Source organism: Papio anubis, chromosome 19 (genome assembly GCF_008728515.1).
Source record: "Papio anubis isolate 15944 chromosome 19, Panubis1.0, whole genome shotgun sequence".
Lineage (NCBI taxonomy): Eukaryota > Metazoa > Chordata > Mammalia > Primates > Cercopithecidae > Papio > Papio anubis.
In genome coordinates, this window is record NC_044994.1 from 38,295,941 (window position 1) to 38,310,494 (window position 14,554).

The 14,554-nt window shown below is 40.0% G+C and overlaps 1 protein-coding gene across 3 annotated transcripts in view; it reads left to right on the forward strand.

Annotated features, from left to right (window-relative positions):
• C19H18orf25 (chromosome 19 C18orf25 homolog) overlaps positions 1-14,554 on the forward strand; it is a 98,760-nt gene that overhangs the window by 71,231 nt on the left and 12,975 nt on the right. For 2 of the 3 annotated variants that reach the window (XM_009192662.4, XM_003914343.4), the window contains exons 3-4: positions 601-783; positions 14,312-14,438. In XM_009192662.4, the coding sequence (XP_009190926.2) occupies positions 601-783; positions 14,312-14,438 (310 nt within the window). The remainder of the gene's footprint in view (positions 1-600; positions 784-14,311; positions 14,439-14,554) is intronic. The other variant, XM_003914342.5, reaches the window with a different exon arrangement.

The following is a 14,554-nucleotide window of genomic DNA, read 5'->3' on the forward strand; positions in this document are numbered from 1 at the left end:
GTTGTGTTGTCTTTTAATAGAACATCATAAAGTATATAACATCCCTGTTATTATAAAAGGACTTTACTGGAAATAGATGCATTAGTCAAAGAGCTCTAGTGTTAACCTTATTTCTTTAGGACATAGCAAAATATATGTGATTTTCTTTTCTGAATCTACTAGAGACTTTTTATATTACCCAGTAAGAGAAAGAACTAGATTCATTCTTTTAAAAAATATAAATTGGGTTTTAATAATTTGCATCAGTTTTTTCCTTTAAGAAATCAGTTCCACTTTCTCTGTGGAGTCATCCTTTTTTTCTTAATCTTGCTCTTTAAAAGTATGACAGGAATTCAGTGTAACATTGTTGAGTATAGTCTTGTCTTCTGTTCTTCATAGTAACACTCCTTTTCCTCCTTCCAAAATGTGTCCATCATCTTTGTAAGCTTGGATTATCTTTTTTACTTTCACATTTTGTACAAAATACTAGATCTATAAAGTGCAGCTTTTCTGATCAAATAGAATAATGAAGGCAACTGACATTAGAGGGCTCTTACTAGTTTCAGAAGTATTTTTCACCCCGCACGTTAGATACAAGTATACATTTTCTTTCCTCCCTAGATGGACCTCCAGTTGTAGCTCATTATGATATGTCTGACACCAACTCTGAGCCAGAAGTGGTAAATGTGGACAATTTATTGGCGGCTGCAGTAGTTCAAGAGCACAATAATTCTGTAGGCGGCCAGGACACAGGAGCTACCTGGAGGACCACCGGGCTTCTAGAGGAGCTGAATGCAGAGGCAGGTTGGTCTTCCCCATTCCCCTTCTCTAATGGTGTAATATGCATGTGTCCTGGCAGCTGTTTTCCTTGTAGTGGACCCTGATGAGGAGAACAGGTCATACCAGAGACATCTGGCACTGAATGATTGATTGTGACTATCCAGGCTGCCATTTATACCCAAAAAAATTTGGATAGCTTGTCATTCATCTTTCCTACTCAGAAGGAATACAAATAAGAGCATTTAAGACATTAATTGTAGGTATTGGTAGGTTTCAGTAGGCATATTTCTTGGATTAAAAATGCCCAATATATGCAAAAATGTCCCAGATATGCTCATATTCTTTGGCCAGTTCTTTCTCTCACTTTAATTCTGGGTAGTGACCTTGCAGCTTGGATAGGGAATTGTTGAATCTCTCTCCCTGTGGGGCTGGCTGTTCATACACAGCGCTGCCACTGTTTCTTGTGCTTCTTGCTGTGGAGTGAGCCTGTTAATTGCTCTTCAGTAAGTTCTCATTTGTCTTTTCTAACCCCTTTCTTTTAGTTTCTATCTCTGTTAGCTCAGGAAAAAAAATCTCTGTCCCTGTCTTACATTTTTTTAGTTTTGTGATTATTCTTTAAAGTGGTATTTATTCACTAAAAAATCCACTGCTATTACCTTTGAAAAACTTTCACGATACCTCCAAGTCTCCTTCAGTATTTTCCTCAACACTTTCAGCATTCTAATTTAAACCTTTTTGTTGTTGTTGTTGTGAAAGTACTAGCACTGAACATTTAAGAAGAGAAGAAGGGGATTGAGAGACTGCTTGTGTAGTGTATAATTTCTTTAGTGTTGCTGAAAGATTATAGTTTTCTAGTTAATTTATAAATGCATTGGTTTTATGAGTTATCTAATAGTTTAATCACTACCTAAAGTTACTTTTATGAAAAATGAGTTTTATAAAAAATTGAGTTATAGTTTAGAACTTTTTATATTGCGACAGAACTCCACTGATTGTTGTTGTCTTTTTTTTTTTTTTTTTTTGAGATGGAGCCTTGCTCTGTTGCCCAGGCTGGAGTGCAGTGGTACGATCTCGGCTCACTGCAAACTCCGCCTCCCGGGTTCACGCCATTCTCCTGCCTCAGCCTCCCGAGTACCTGGGACTACAGGCGCCTGCCACCACGCCCGGCTAATTTTTTGTATTTTCGGTAGAGACGGGGTTTCACCGTGTTAGCCAGGATGGTCTCCATCTCCTGACCTTGTGATCCGCCCGCCTCGGCCTCCCAAAGTGCTGGGATTACAGGCGTGAGCCACCACGCCCGGCCTGTTGTTATCTTAAATGATTCCTTTCATAATCTTCGATTGGAACTACAGAAAAATCACTTGTTTGTTGACCTGATTGATTTACTGTAGCTAATTTTGGAACAGAACCTGGATTTAGTTTTGATTTTGTTTTTTTTTTTTTTTTTTTGACTGGTAACTGCCTGTTTGTCCTTGGACCAGTTGTTTCTCCTCTGGACTTCAGTTTTTATATATATAAATACTTGTTTTGCCCAACAAGTGTCTTTTAAGGATTTATTAATACATATTAATACAAATACTTTGCAAAGAAGTAATAATGCTTCTGGGCACAGTGGCTCACACCTGTAATCCCAGCACTTTGGGAGGCCGAGGTAGGAGGATCACTTGAGGTCAGGAGTTCAAGACCAGCCTGACCAACATGGTGAAACTCCATCTCTACTAAAAATACAAAAATTAGCTGGGCGTGTTGGGTGTGGTGGTGGACGCAGTGGTGGGCGTGGTGGTGGGCGCCTGTAATCTCAGCTGTAGAATTGCTTGAACCTGGGAGGCAGAGGTTGCAGTGAACTGAGATTGTGCCACTGCACTGCAGCCTGGGTGACAAAACTAGACTGGGTCTCAAAAAAAAAAAGGAAGTAATAATGCTTTATATCAGTAGAAAGTAGTTTGGCCACATTTTGTACAGTGTGTGTTTCTAAGTTACTTTATTTATTTATTTATTTGAGATGACGTTTTGCTCTTGTTGCCCAAGCCAGAGTGCAATGGTGCGATCTTGGCTCACTGCAACCTCGGCCTCCTGGGTTCAAGTGATTCTCTGGCCTCCGACTCCTGAGTAGCTGGGATCACAGGCGCGCACCACTGCGCCCGGCTAATTTTTTGCAGAAATGGTGTTTCACCATGTTAGCCAGGCTGCTCTTGAACTCCTGACCTCAGATCATCTGCCCACCTTGGCCTCCCAAAGTGCTGGGATTACAGGTGTGAGCCATCACACCCAGTCTTGTAATTTGTATATTAGATAGTTTATCTTTGTTTTTCATCCTTTGACAATTAAGTCATCCATTCCACTTCAATTTTATTTCCCTGTTTTCTTAGTCTTGCTATTAAATACAGACCATTTTATAGTAAAGTTTTGGGTTAAAAAATGAATGATTACCAACGTTTTGCTCTTCATATGCAGAATTCTTAATATTAGGTTGAACCATATGGAATTGTTAATATTTGATTTTTTGACCTGCCACAAATCCAGCCATTTCATATGACTTAACTGAATAGTGCAAAGTTCGAGGTTTTAAAGTATCATTAAAGTTTAGCTTTTGGGATAGCATTCACATTTTCAGATTCAAGTAATTGTTAGCCTGATTATTTAAAAAGCACTCTTAGGAAACTCCTACCATTCTTTTTAAGAAAGAAAGCATGGTAAAAGTATGTGAGGAGGAAAACAACTGTGGCTTCAGATGTTTTCCTTCCCTTTGCCCTTCCCATGCCAAAACTATCCTAAATTTGATATTTAATGTGTGGTATTCCTATGTATTTCTTTATATATTTGTACTATATTTGTTATGTATCTAAATAAGCATGTTTTTAAAACTAATTGGTATCATTGAAGGTAATCATATGAAATGTGCTTTTTTAGTTAAACATTTTATGAGTTTTGTTGTTGTAATGTATGGCTCTAGTTCATTCATTTTCCACTGCTATTTAGTATTCCACTATATGAATATGTCACAATTTACCCATTCTCTTGTTGGACATTTTGGGTGCTATCTTAAGTGATACTGCTCTTAACATTTCTTTATGTGTTTTTTGGTAGAGCATTTGTGCATATTGGACTATAAATTTTGTGTAGGTTTCTGTATATCATAGGATGCAGTCACCACTGCTCGGCAGATCCCCATGACATTTTGTTATGAAGCTTATTGGCTCTTTCAAAGGCATTTTTTTTTCTCAAGTCAGACAATACTGGTATGTGGGTAATAAATAAAAATAATACTATAGTCTTGATGTGATTATCATAGTGGAACCCATCTTGTGAAGATACCTGAATGTGCTTATGGTATCTCAATAAAATATTAATAGAATTTATGCTTAGGAGCCAGTTAATAGTTTTGAGACTTGGACTATTAGTCAGATGGTCATTCTTATGGTGTGAGTGTAAGTTAAAATTTTAATAGTTAATTTGGGGTCTCTCTTTCCCCTTTACAACAAAATAAAAGCCTAGTTATTGAACAGACTATTCAGGGGTTCACTTTAATCAACAGCAGCATCTCAATGCAGGTCCACAGCCTCATGGATCGCATCGGTACGCACTAAAGATAGAGTAGTTTGCCTATTTCCAAGCAATTAGATGATTATCTTGCATCCAAAATATATATTTAGTTTTAGTTTTAACCTAGGCAAAATACTTGAATCACATGCAGGTGTTAAAAAGTAGGTTGAAATTAGAGAAGCTGCTGATCAACAAAAGACCTAAATTTTCAATTTCAGCTCCTGCCATGTGTTTGCTTTTTTTAAATTGATGATGGAATTGAACACTGTAGTGGGTGGTTTTGAACCAGTAGCCACTTAGAAACCACATGCCCTCAGGTAAATTATATAAAGCCCCAGTTTTCCCTATGTACAAAACTGGGACACAGCCAGTTATAGTATCTACTCCAAAAGGTTATTGTTACCACTAAGTGAAATACAATGTGTTTACTATGGAGGACAGCACAGAGTAGGCCCTCAGAAATGCTAACCAGCATTATGTTAATATGCTGAAGTAGACTGAATAAGGAAGTGATTAATGTATCAATCACTGAATTTCTAATTACTCTCTTGCGAGTTGCTCTTGCTATAAGTACTTCTTAAATTTTGCCAGAGCGTAGAAATTACTCAGTGTGCTTATAAATATTCACACTCCTAGGTTTCTCCCGGATGATTCTGTCAATAAATCTGAAATGGTTTCTGGGAATCTCTTTTTAATAATAACCTCAGGTAACTCTTGTATCCAGCACGTTTAGAAAACTGTATTAATGTATCTGAAAATGGCTTCATTTTTGTTGCTAGTAAGGGCTCACTGCAAATATAAATGTAGTTGGGGCAAAAAGAAGCAGAAGTCTTGGAGAGGAAGGCTTATAAATGTGGTAAACTGAACTTATTTAGAATTTCTTCCCTGGGAAGTTAAAACTTTAAATACCTTATCTTTTCCATCAGCCTTCTTGTCAAGAAGGTAGGCTCTGAGCATTTTCCCCATCTTTACAATAGGGATGGTAATCTTGATTTATCCCTAACATGGTGGCAGTACAGAGAAATGAATCCTGGGTTTCCTGTTCCTAGTGTAGGGTTTTTAATAATCAGACCAGAATGGCCATGTTTCTGAATCAGTATTGTGAAGGAGATGAAGTATGGTCATGTTTTTCACGTTTATCTGCATCAAATTGATGGTAAGATTTTATATATATATATATATATATATATATATATTTTTTTTTTTTTTTTTTTTTTTTGAGGAAGTCTCCAGTCACCCAGGCTGGAGTACAGTGGCACATTCTGGGCTCACTGCAACCTCTGCCTCCTGGATTCAAGTAATTCTCCTGCCTCAGCCTCCCAAGTAGCTGGAATTACAGGTGTGTGCCACCGCGCCCGGCTAATTTTTGTATTTTTAGTAGAGACAGGGTTTTACCGTGTTGGCCAGACTGGTCCTGAACTCCTGACCTCCAGTGATCCGCCTGTCTTGGCCTCCCAAAGTGCTAAGATTACAGGCATGAGCCACCACGCCCAGCCAGATTTTAGATTTTTGACCTCTTCCTTCACTTTTTTTTTTGTGGGGGGACAGATTCTAACTCTGTTGCTCAGGCTGGATGCCGTGGCAATCTCGGCTCATTGCAGCCTACGCCTCCTTGTTCAAGTGATTTTCCTGCCTCACCCTATCCAGCAGCTGGGATTACAGATACCCTTCACCACGCCCAGTTAATTTTTTTGTATTTTTAGTAGAGACCGGGTTTCACCATGATGGCCAGGCTGGTCTCGCCCTCCTGATCTCAAGTGATCCACCCGCCTCTGCATCTCAAAGTACTGGAATTTCAGGTGTGAGTTACTGTGCCTGGCCCTCTTCCTTCACTTTTTAAGGTTGTCTTTAACATTCTCTTTAAAGAGCTAAAAGTAGGCCGGGCACTGTGGCTCATGCCTATAATCCTGGCATTTTGGGAGGCTGAGGCGGGTAGATCACAAGGTCAGGAGTTGGAGACCAGCCTGTCCAATATGGTGAAACCCTGTCTGTACTAAAAAAAAATACAAAAATTAGCTGGGCATGGTGGTGTGGGTTCCTGTAATCCCAGCTACTCGGGAGGCCGAGGCAGGAGAATTGCTTGATCCCAGCAGGTGGAGGTTGCAGTGAGCCGAGATTGCGCCAGTGCGCTCCAGCCTGGGTGACAGAATGAGACTCTGTCTCAATTAAAAAAAAAAAAAAAAAACTAAAAAAAACCCTAAAACTAGTAATTTGCTTGTTTTTAAAGCTAGATGAGTAGTGACTTAAGATGTTATTATTATTTTTTTTAAATGCCTAGTATGCGACTGTCATACAGTGTGTAATATTACTTTCTCTTCAGTTTGCTGCAAAGCTCAGGCCTAGTTCTGACCCAGTGGATTTACAGTTTAAAAAGTAGCTGGATTATTTCCTTTAAAGACAGAAAGAAACTGTTTTCCATGATAATTTAGTTACTACTTTTTCTGTGCTTCTTTTTCTTACCCTATCTTGGTAACTACCTTATCCTGGTAACTTTTTCTTACTCTATCTTGTTGAAAAGGTCTGCAGTGGGAGGACAAAATTCAGAATTTTCTCATATAGTGAAAGAAGTTATCTTTCCAAAGACGTACACAGGCAGAGACCTACACAGAGACAGCCAGCTGTCACAATAGCTAAATATAAGTGCTCTGCTTTATTTTCAGTTTAATATATGATAATTGTGGTATTTACATTTTTCTCTACAGGGCTTGTTCTTGTCTTAGAACTGGAAAAGATTACTACGACTGACAGTATTTGAAGAACCTCATAGCATCTTTGGCTCACTTTTGTGTATGCTTTAGGCACTGTTCTGCCATTGGAATCCTGTGAGGTCCTCCTTGGGGGGTGGGGTGGGGTGGGGAGGGGCAGAACAGAAAAGGCCCAAAGGCCAGAGAATGTCAGGTTCTGTACTGGAGCTCCCAAAGGAATGTATGGCATGCTGAAGAGGGTTACAGTGACAGAAAAGGACTAATGGTCCTGGCTCTGAAATAGAAGAAGGAAGAGGCAGAGGCATCCCAGAATGCCTTTGGTGTCCCCATCTCATTGTCCTAGCTGATTTGTTTTCTCCGTGGCACAATTTATCTAAGGCTCTGACAGGAAATTTGGCAAATGTCTCACACTATTAGTCTAGGAGTTCTTAACATTTACCAGGCAGTCTATATTTAGCACCCCCATCACTTTCTCATGCCTCTTATTTTATCTTGTACTAGTATTTTGACCAAGCAATACAGATAAGAGCAGACCCCCGGCCAGAGTCTATAAGAGCAGACCCTAAGCCAGGCGTGGAGGCTCACGCCTGTAATCCCAACACTTTAGGAGGCCAAGGCAGGTGGATTACTTGTGGTCAGAAGTTCGAGACCAGCCTTACCAACATGGCCAAAACCCATCTGTACTAAAATACAAAATTAGCCTGGTGTGGTGGTGCATGCCTGTAATCCCAACTAAGGAGGCTGAGGTGGGAGAATCGCTTGAACCTGGGAGGTGGAGGTTGCAGTGAGCTGAGATCACGTTGTTGCACTCCAGCCTGGGCAACAAGATCAAAACTCCATCTCAAAAAAAAAAAAAAAAAAAAAAAGCAGACCCCAATTTTAAGTGACCAGTTTTAGCATATTGTTTGGGTTTTATAACCATGTTAAATACCAGCAGGTTTGGATTGCAATTTTTACGGCAGAAATTGCACTGCCAGAATTGTTTGGATTATCTAACAGTGTGGAAGGAATATTACTAGTTTTTAGATCCATAATGAATGAATAAAGTTAGAAGAATCTGAAATGTTGGTGATGGTACCTTGTTTTGTTTTTTTAAGACAGTACAAAATTAACAAAAGTAACATAGTAACTTTTCATAAAAAATAAAGTGATGATATTTCTAGCTCTGGAGTAAGGCTATTGGAGGTGGTAAGGTGAGGATGGCGGGAGTAAGGCTATTGGAGGTGGTAAGGTGAGGATGGCGGGGTCCTAGTCAGTGAAGACTGGTTATTCAGAAATATTGATGATGGATGTTTCACAAAACATTCCTACTAGAGACGGTAGAATTATAAATTAGAACTCTGGTTATAGGAACTGGGCAAAGAGATACTAAGAATTAACTAATTATGTCATATTCTTGTTGTATTTTCTTAATTACTGTTGTTTAAAAGCATTGAGTGATCAAGGAAGAAGAGTTTGGTTATGGTGACCCTGCCTGTCCACAATCTGCCTTTTTAATTTGGTTTAATTCATTTCATTTATTTATTTTTAGGATCCCAACAGGCTGAACCCCTTACTGTGAGTCTATGACAAGTGGCTTTTAGTACCTCTTGGAGCTCAGCTCATTGCTTGCTTGCTTATTGATTGATTAAGACGGCTTCTCGCTCTGTCATCCAGGCTGGAGTGCAGTGGTATAATTCAGCTCACTGCAATCTCTGCCTCTTGGGTTCAAGCAATTCTTCTGCCTCAGCTTCCTGAGTAGGTGGGACTACAGGGGCATACCACCATACCTGCCTGATTTTTGTATTTTTAATAGAGACAGTTTTGCTATGTTGGCCAGACTTGGTCTCAAACACCTGACCTCAAGTGATCTGCCTGCCTCGGCCTCCCAAAGTGCTGGGATTACAGGTGTGAGCCATGTAGCCCAGCCCAGCTTCTTACTTCTTAGTGAGTAGGCACAGACAGTTTTGAGGTGGTTTTTTCACATAAATAATTAGTATTCATGATAGCAGGACTTGTAAGTAGAGAGAGACTAAGACACGTGCCAGGACTGTTTCATGAATGAGTAACTGTCCTGGAGTCAGTACATGGCAGTGAAATGGTAACCTCCTGGAAGGCACTGCCTGCTGGTGTTGGTACAAGAGGATGGAGATGAGTAATTTATAAGTGATCTGCATCCCAGCATTGGGGGTTAAGAGCAGCTTCCTCTTCAGAAGACTTCAGGGGAGACAACGTCTTCAGGAAGGTCAGTCAGGTTTCCACAAGGAGGTGGAGAGAAAGTTCAGTGTATTTTACCATGAAGTTGGCATTCCAGAAAGCAGTGGTAAAGTTGTAGGAGGGTGAGCAGTGGGTGACTGGAGCAAAGGAAAACAACAGAGTTTGGGATAAGATGGCAAAAAATGGATGATCCCTGGTGCTTGTATTTTGTGGGTAGCTAAGAGGGAGAAAGTACAGTGTTTTACTTCTTGTAATCGCTGGTTTTCCTTCTACCCCTCGTTACTGCTTTTGCCTTTTCTACTCTGTAGGCTTTTCTACACTCTTTTTTTTTTTGGAGACAGAGTCTTGCTCTGTCACTGGGCTGGAGTGCAGTGGCGCGATCTTGGCTCATTACTGAAACCTCCGCTTTCTGGATTCAAGCAATTCTCCTGCCTCAGCCTCCTGAGTAGCTGGGACTACAGACGCACACCACTACACCCAGCTAATTTTTGTATTTTTAGTAGAGATGGGGTTTTACCATGTTGGCTAGGATGGTCTCCATCTCTTGACCTCGTGATCTGCCTGCCTTGGCCTCCCAAAGTGGTGGGATTACAGGTGTGAGCCACTGCACCCGGCCTCTATTCTCTTATGTAGCTACTTCTACCACACTACTTTTCTACGTCGTTGGACCAATCACCCATCCCTTTATCAGTCCTCTCCCAGCTTCATGTCCTTCCCTATCAAGCCTATATAGGCCTAGCTGTCCTTTGCCAAATGTCACTTGTAGAGTTGGCTTTCCTGTTGTACTCACCTGGCAGTCTGATCACTGGATGCACACTTTGAGCCTTTATCTACCCTGCTAAGCATAGCTGGAGAAAATCACTTTGTTACAGAGTTAAAGGTTGCCTTAATTTCCTAGTCTGTGGCCTCATTCAGGCTCTCAGTGCTTCCCATAAATCCCGCCTTTTCCTTATGCAGGATTCTTTCTTCATAGTGGCTACTTGGCTTTTCTGCATCTGCCTGCACCTACACTCTGCAGATGGCCTTGCCACATTCTTCAAAATCCAGATTACCTCAGCTTTCTGCTGTCAAACCTATTCTCTGCCCTTTTGGAATATGAACAGGTCTCTCTCATTGTTAAAAACTACACATACATACATACGTACATACATACATGCATACACCCCTCCCTCAAGCCCATATTCCTTACTCAGTATCATCCTATCTCCTTTTCTTCTATAGCCAAACTTCTTAAATTGTGTTTACTCTTCCTTCCCTTTCATTATTCTTCAGATTGCTTTGCTATATTGGCTTTCTCCCAAGCTGGAGTGCAGTGATGCAGTCATGGCGCACTGCAGCCTTGACCCCCTGGGCTCAAGCAATCCTGTCGCAGTTTCCCGAGTTGCTGAGTCTATAGTTACATACCACCAAGCCTAATTCCCCGCCCCACCGCCCCACCCTGTCTCTTAATTATTTATGTTCATCAATACTTGGGTTGTGTTCTATAGACCACTTTTACTTTTCTGGATGATCTTTATTCTCTCACTTATTGCAGAGGATTTAGCAAGTCTGTATTTCCTCTTTAGATCTCTGACCTGAGCTTTAGAACAGTACCGATTGTACCATTGACTGTCATCTACTGACTTTATGATAGTTTCACTCATTTTTGAAACATTCCTGGCACCTGTCTTAGTCTGTCTCTGCTTGCAAGTCCTGCTATTATGAACACTCATTATTTATGTGAAAACTTAAGTTATGTGAACTGCTTATTGTATATATTAAAGGCACATTATCATCATGCCCTAAGCAACCACCCTCAGCTTTTATTAGTGCACTGAATGGCCCTGTAACTCTATCCCTTTACCTAAGTCGGAAACCTAAGCATCATTTTTGACTTTCTGTGTTTTTTCATTTGCCTAATTCCCAACGTCACTAACTCCATTCGTACACACACACAGAGTATTTTCCGTTGTTTTTTTTCCTAGTTCAGTCGCAGTCATTTCTCACCCAGGAAGCTGCAGCAGTCTGATTTTGTTGCCTCCAGTATTTCCTGTCCTGCTTGCTATCAGTTTCATTTCTATACTCTGAAAAGAAACTCTTTAAAATGCAAAACCAGATGACGTCACTCCTCTGCTTAAATCATTAAGTGGCTTCCTACTTCTCGAAGTTAAATCCAGACAGCTTATCATGATCTGACCTGCTGACTTTGGTAGCCTTGTTTCTTATTACTCTTTTGACTGTTACCCCAAAATCTCACCAAACTTTTATACCTTAAAGGACAACAGAATGTTCCGTATGCCACTTCCCCTCACCTGTGCCTACTCTTCCTTTAGAACTCAGCTACCCTGATTGCCCTCAAGTCTGGTGAATGTTCCCTATCAGAGCAGTTTTCAAGCGATGGTGCAATAGACTGCTTTTTATTATCTCTGCATATATTGCAGGTTCATTGAGGGTAGAGACTATGCCTGCCTTGTTCCCCATAGTATTTCTAGCACTTAGCACAGTGCATAGCATGTCACAAGTATTTATTGCAGGTACAAACAAATAAACAGTAAAGACTGTTTGAATTATTGAGAGAGTCTGTGATTTTGCATTCTTCCCTAGCAGTACAGTTGGAACAGTGTGCATGAGGATAGCCATGACTAAAACATTGAAGTAGAAATTGGATGAAGACTTGGCCACAACAAGGTATTAGGGATCAGAACAAGAATCTAGGTTTACCAAAGCAAGGCTTAACCAATTCTATTTAAGCAGCCTCCCTAGATTTAATAAAACAGTTTTATCTGGTGAATGCCACCTTTTGTGTACTTATAGGGTCCAGATATGTGCCCACTGCCAGTGCCACATGATCTGGATTACAAACCCATGCAGACTGTGATATATAATCTCAATCACTTGTTTAGCTAGGAGCCATTCTAAGCATTAAAAATTTTTCACATATATGCATCCTTTTCAGTCGAAGGATAAAAGATAAAAATAGTACTAAAGAATTATGAAAAAGACCCACAATCATATTCAAACTTGATTATTTTTCACAGCTTTACCCAGAATCTACATGTTTTTATAGTGTTATATGTAATACTTTATATGTTAGTATACATTTTTCCAAGTTGCTACATAGCACTGTAATGAATATCTTTGGATATAACATTTTGCTTATTTAAAGGCTAAAGAGTAAATTATTAGGGATGGGTTTTTACAGGGTCAGAAGGTATAAAAATTGTAAGCCTTGCTTTGTGACTGTCTGTAGCTTTCCAAAAGGTTTACACTCAAGGGTGACAGGAGTATGAAAATTCAAGATTTGGCCAGGTGCAGTGGCTCACACCTGTAATCCCTGCACTTTGGGGAGGCCAAGGTGGGCGGATCACCTGGGGCCAGGAGTTTGAGACCAGCCTGACCAACATGGCGAAACCCCATCTCTACTAACATTACAAAAAATTAGCTGGATGTGGTAGCGGGTGCTTGTAATCCCAGCTACTTGGGAGGCTGAGGCAGGAGAATTGCTTGAACCCAGGAGGCAGAAGTTGCAGTGAGCCGAGATTGCACCATTGTACTCTAGCCTGGGTAACAGAGCGAGACTCCATCTCAAAAAAAAAAAAAAAAAAGTACAAGATTTCTCAATAACCTTGAAGCATTGGGTTGAGTGAAGAGAGAAGAGAGTTGTATGTAAAATTTTCTATGTTTTACTTTTTTTTTTTTTTTTTTTTAAGACGGAATCTCCCTCTGTTGCCTGGCTGGAGTGCAGTGGCGCGATCTCGGCTCACTGAAACCTCCGCTTCCTGGGTTCAAGCAATTCTCTATCCTCAGCCTCCTGAGTAGCTGGGACTACAGGCACGCGCCACCATGCCCAGCTAATTTTTGTATTTTTAGTAGAGACAGGGATTCAACCATGTTGGCCAGGATGGTCTCGATCTCTTGACCTTGTGATCCGCCCGCCTTGGCCTCCCAAAGTGCTGGGATTACAGGCGTGAGCCAAAATTTTATTTTCTTTACATTGGTTTAGTTTAGGTTAGGTATCGTGTAGATTTTTTTTTTTTTTTAATATGGGAAATAATTTTGTATCAGATCATAATATATTTAAATAAAAATACCCTTTAGAGAGTAAATGGGAATTTGTACTCATTGCAACTCTGTTTATTCTGTGTTAACTCCTAGGTATTCTAAAATTCACCCTTTTAAATCAGAACATTTAAGAGCTGGTACACATAGGCCGATTTATTTTAGCTGTTGCTAGAATTGTTTTTAGAGCCACGTACTTTGATGCCATGCCATTAGCCATTATTGAGAGTTCTGTGAAGCTCGTGTTTTCTGTGATGTTGGAGAATGTGTTTTATTGCATCATATAATACATGCTTTGGGAAGACTCTTACAGAAGAAGTCCTTACATGCCCCAGTGCCACAAACTGTTTGTTTTTCCAGAGTTTGTGGTTTGTTTCTAAGGAGAACTCTCAGCAATGTGCAAGTTACATTTCAGTTGCTCAGAGCCAAAATTGTGATTTACCTCCAGTCTTTCTTTTTAGATGTAGTTTTGGGTCAGATTTTGTCAAATCTATGTTTCTTTAGAGAGAACATATGCTAAATCTTTCACAAAGCATCCCAGTATAAATATGATATTAGAGATTACTTCTGTTATTGTTCCATATGTGCCTTTGGGCTTTTCCGGTTTAGAGTTTGGCTGTATTAAAATGATAAGCAGTAGAGATCCCCACTGCCTTCTAGGTGGTTATGCAGGTCGTTTAAAAACTGACTGGAGTTGAATGCAGAAAGCATTACAGCATAAAATATATAGAGTTTATTATGGTTTAGGTAGACAGATATAGGTATTTACCAAAGCATTTAAATTATTTATCCTAAGGAGGTAGCGAGTGAGAGACTTTGAGTTCATACTTTTATGTACTGCCATGTTGTTTGAATATACATCATGAGCATGTATTCTGTTTATTTTTTTAAAACCAATGTTTGAACAAAGAACACTGCCCCAGCTTATTTGACAGTTTTGCTGTGGCAAGCTCTCACAGGGTGATTCTGTTTCCGTGACTAAACCTAGATGACAAATCTGTCAATGAGTTGTTTCCACTGTTTATGAGAAATAAAATTATAGTGCTTTTTTCTCTCCCCTTCTCTCTCAGGTCATTTGGATCCAGGATTCCTAGCAAGTGACAAAACATCTGCTGGCAATGCACCACTCAATGAAGAAATTAACATTGCCTCTTCAGATAGTGAAGTAGAGATTGTGGGAGTTCAGGAACATGCAAGGTAGGATACTAATTGGAGTAGTCTGATATTTTAAGTTATAAATTCTATTTTAACCAGAAAACAAGTTAAAAGAAAATGGTAGACTTTATGGCATTGCCGGCATGAATGAATGATGG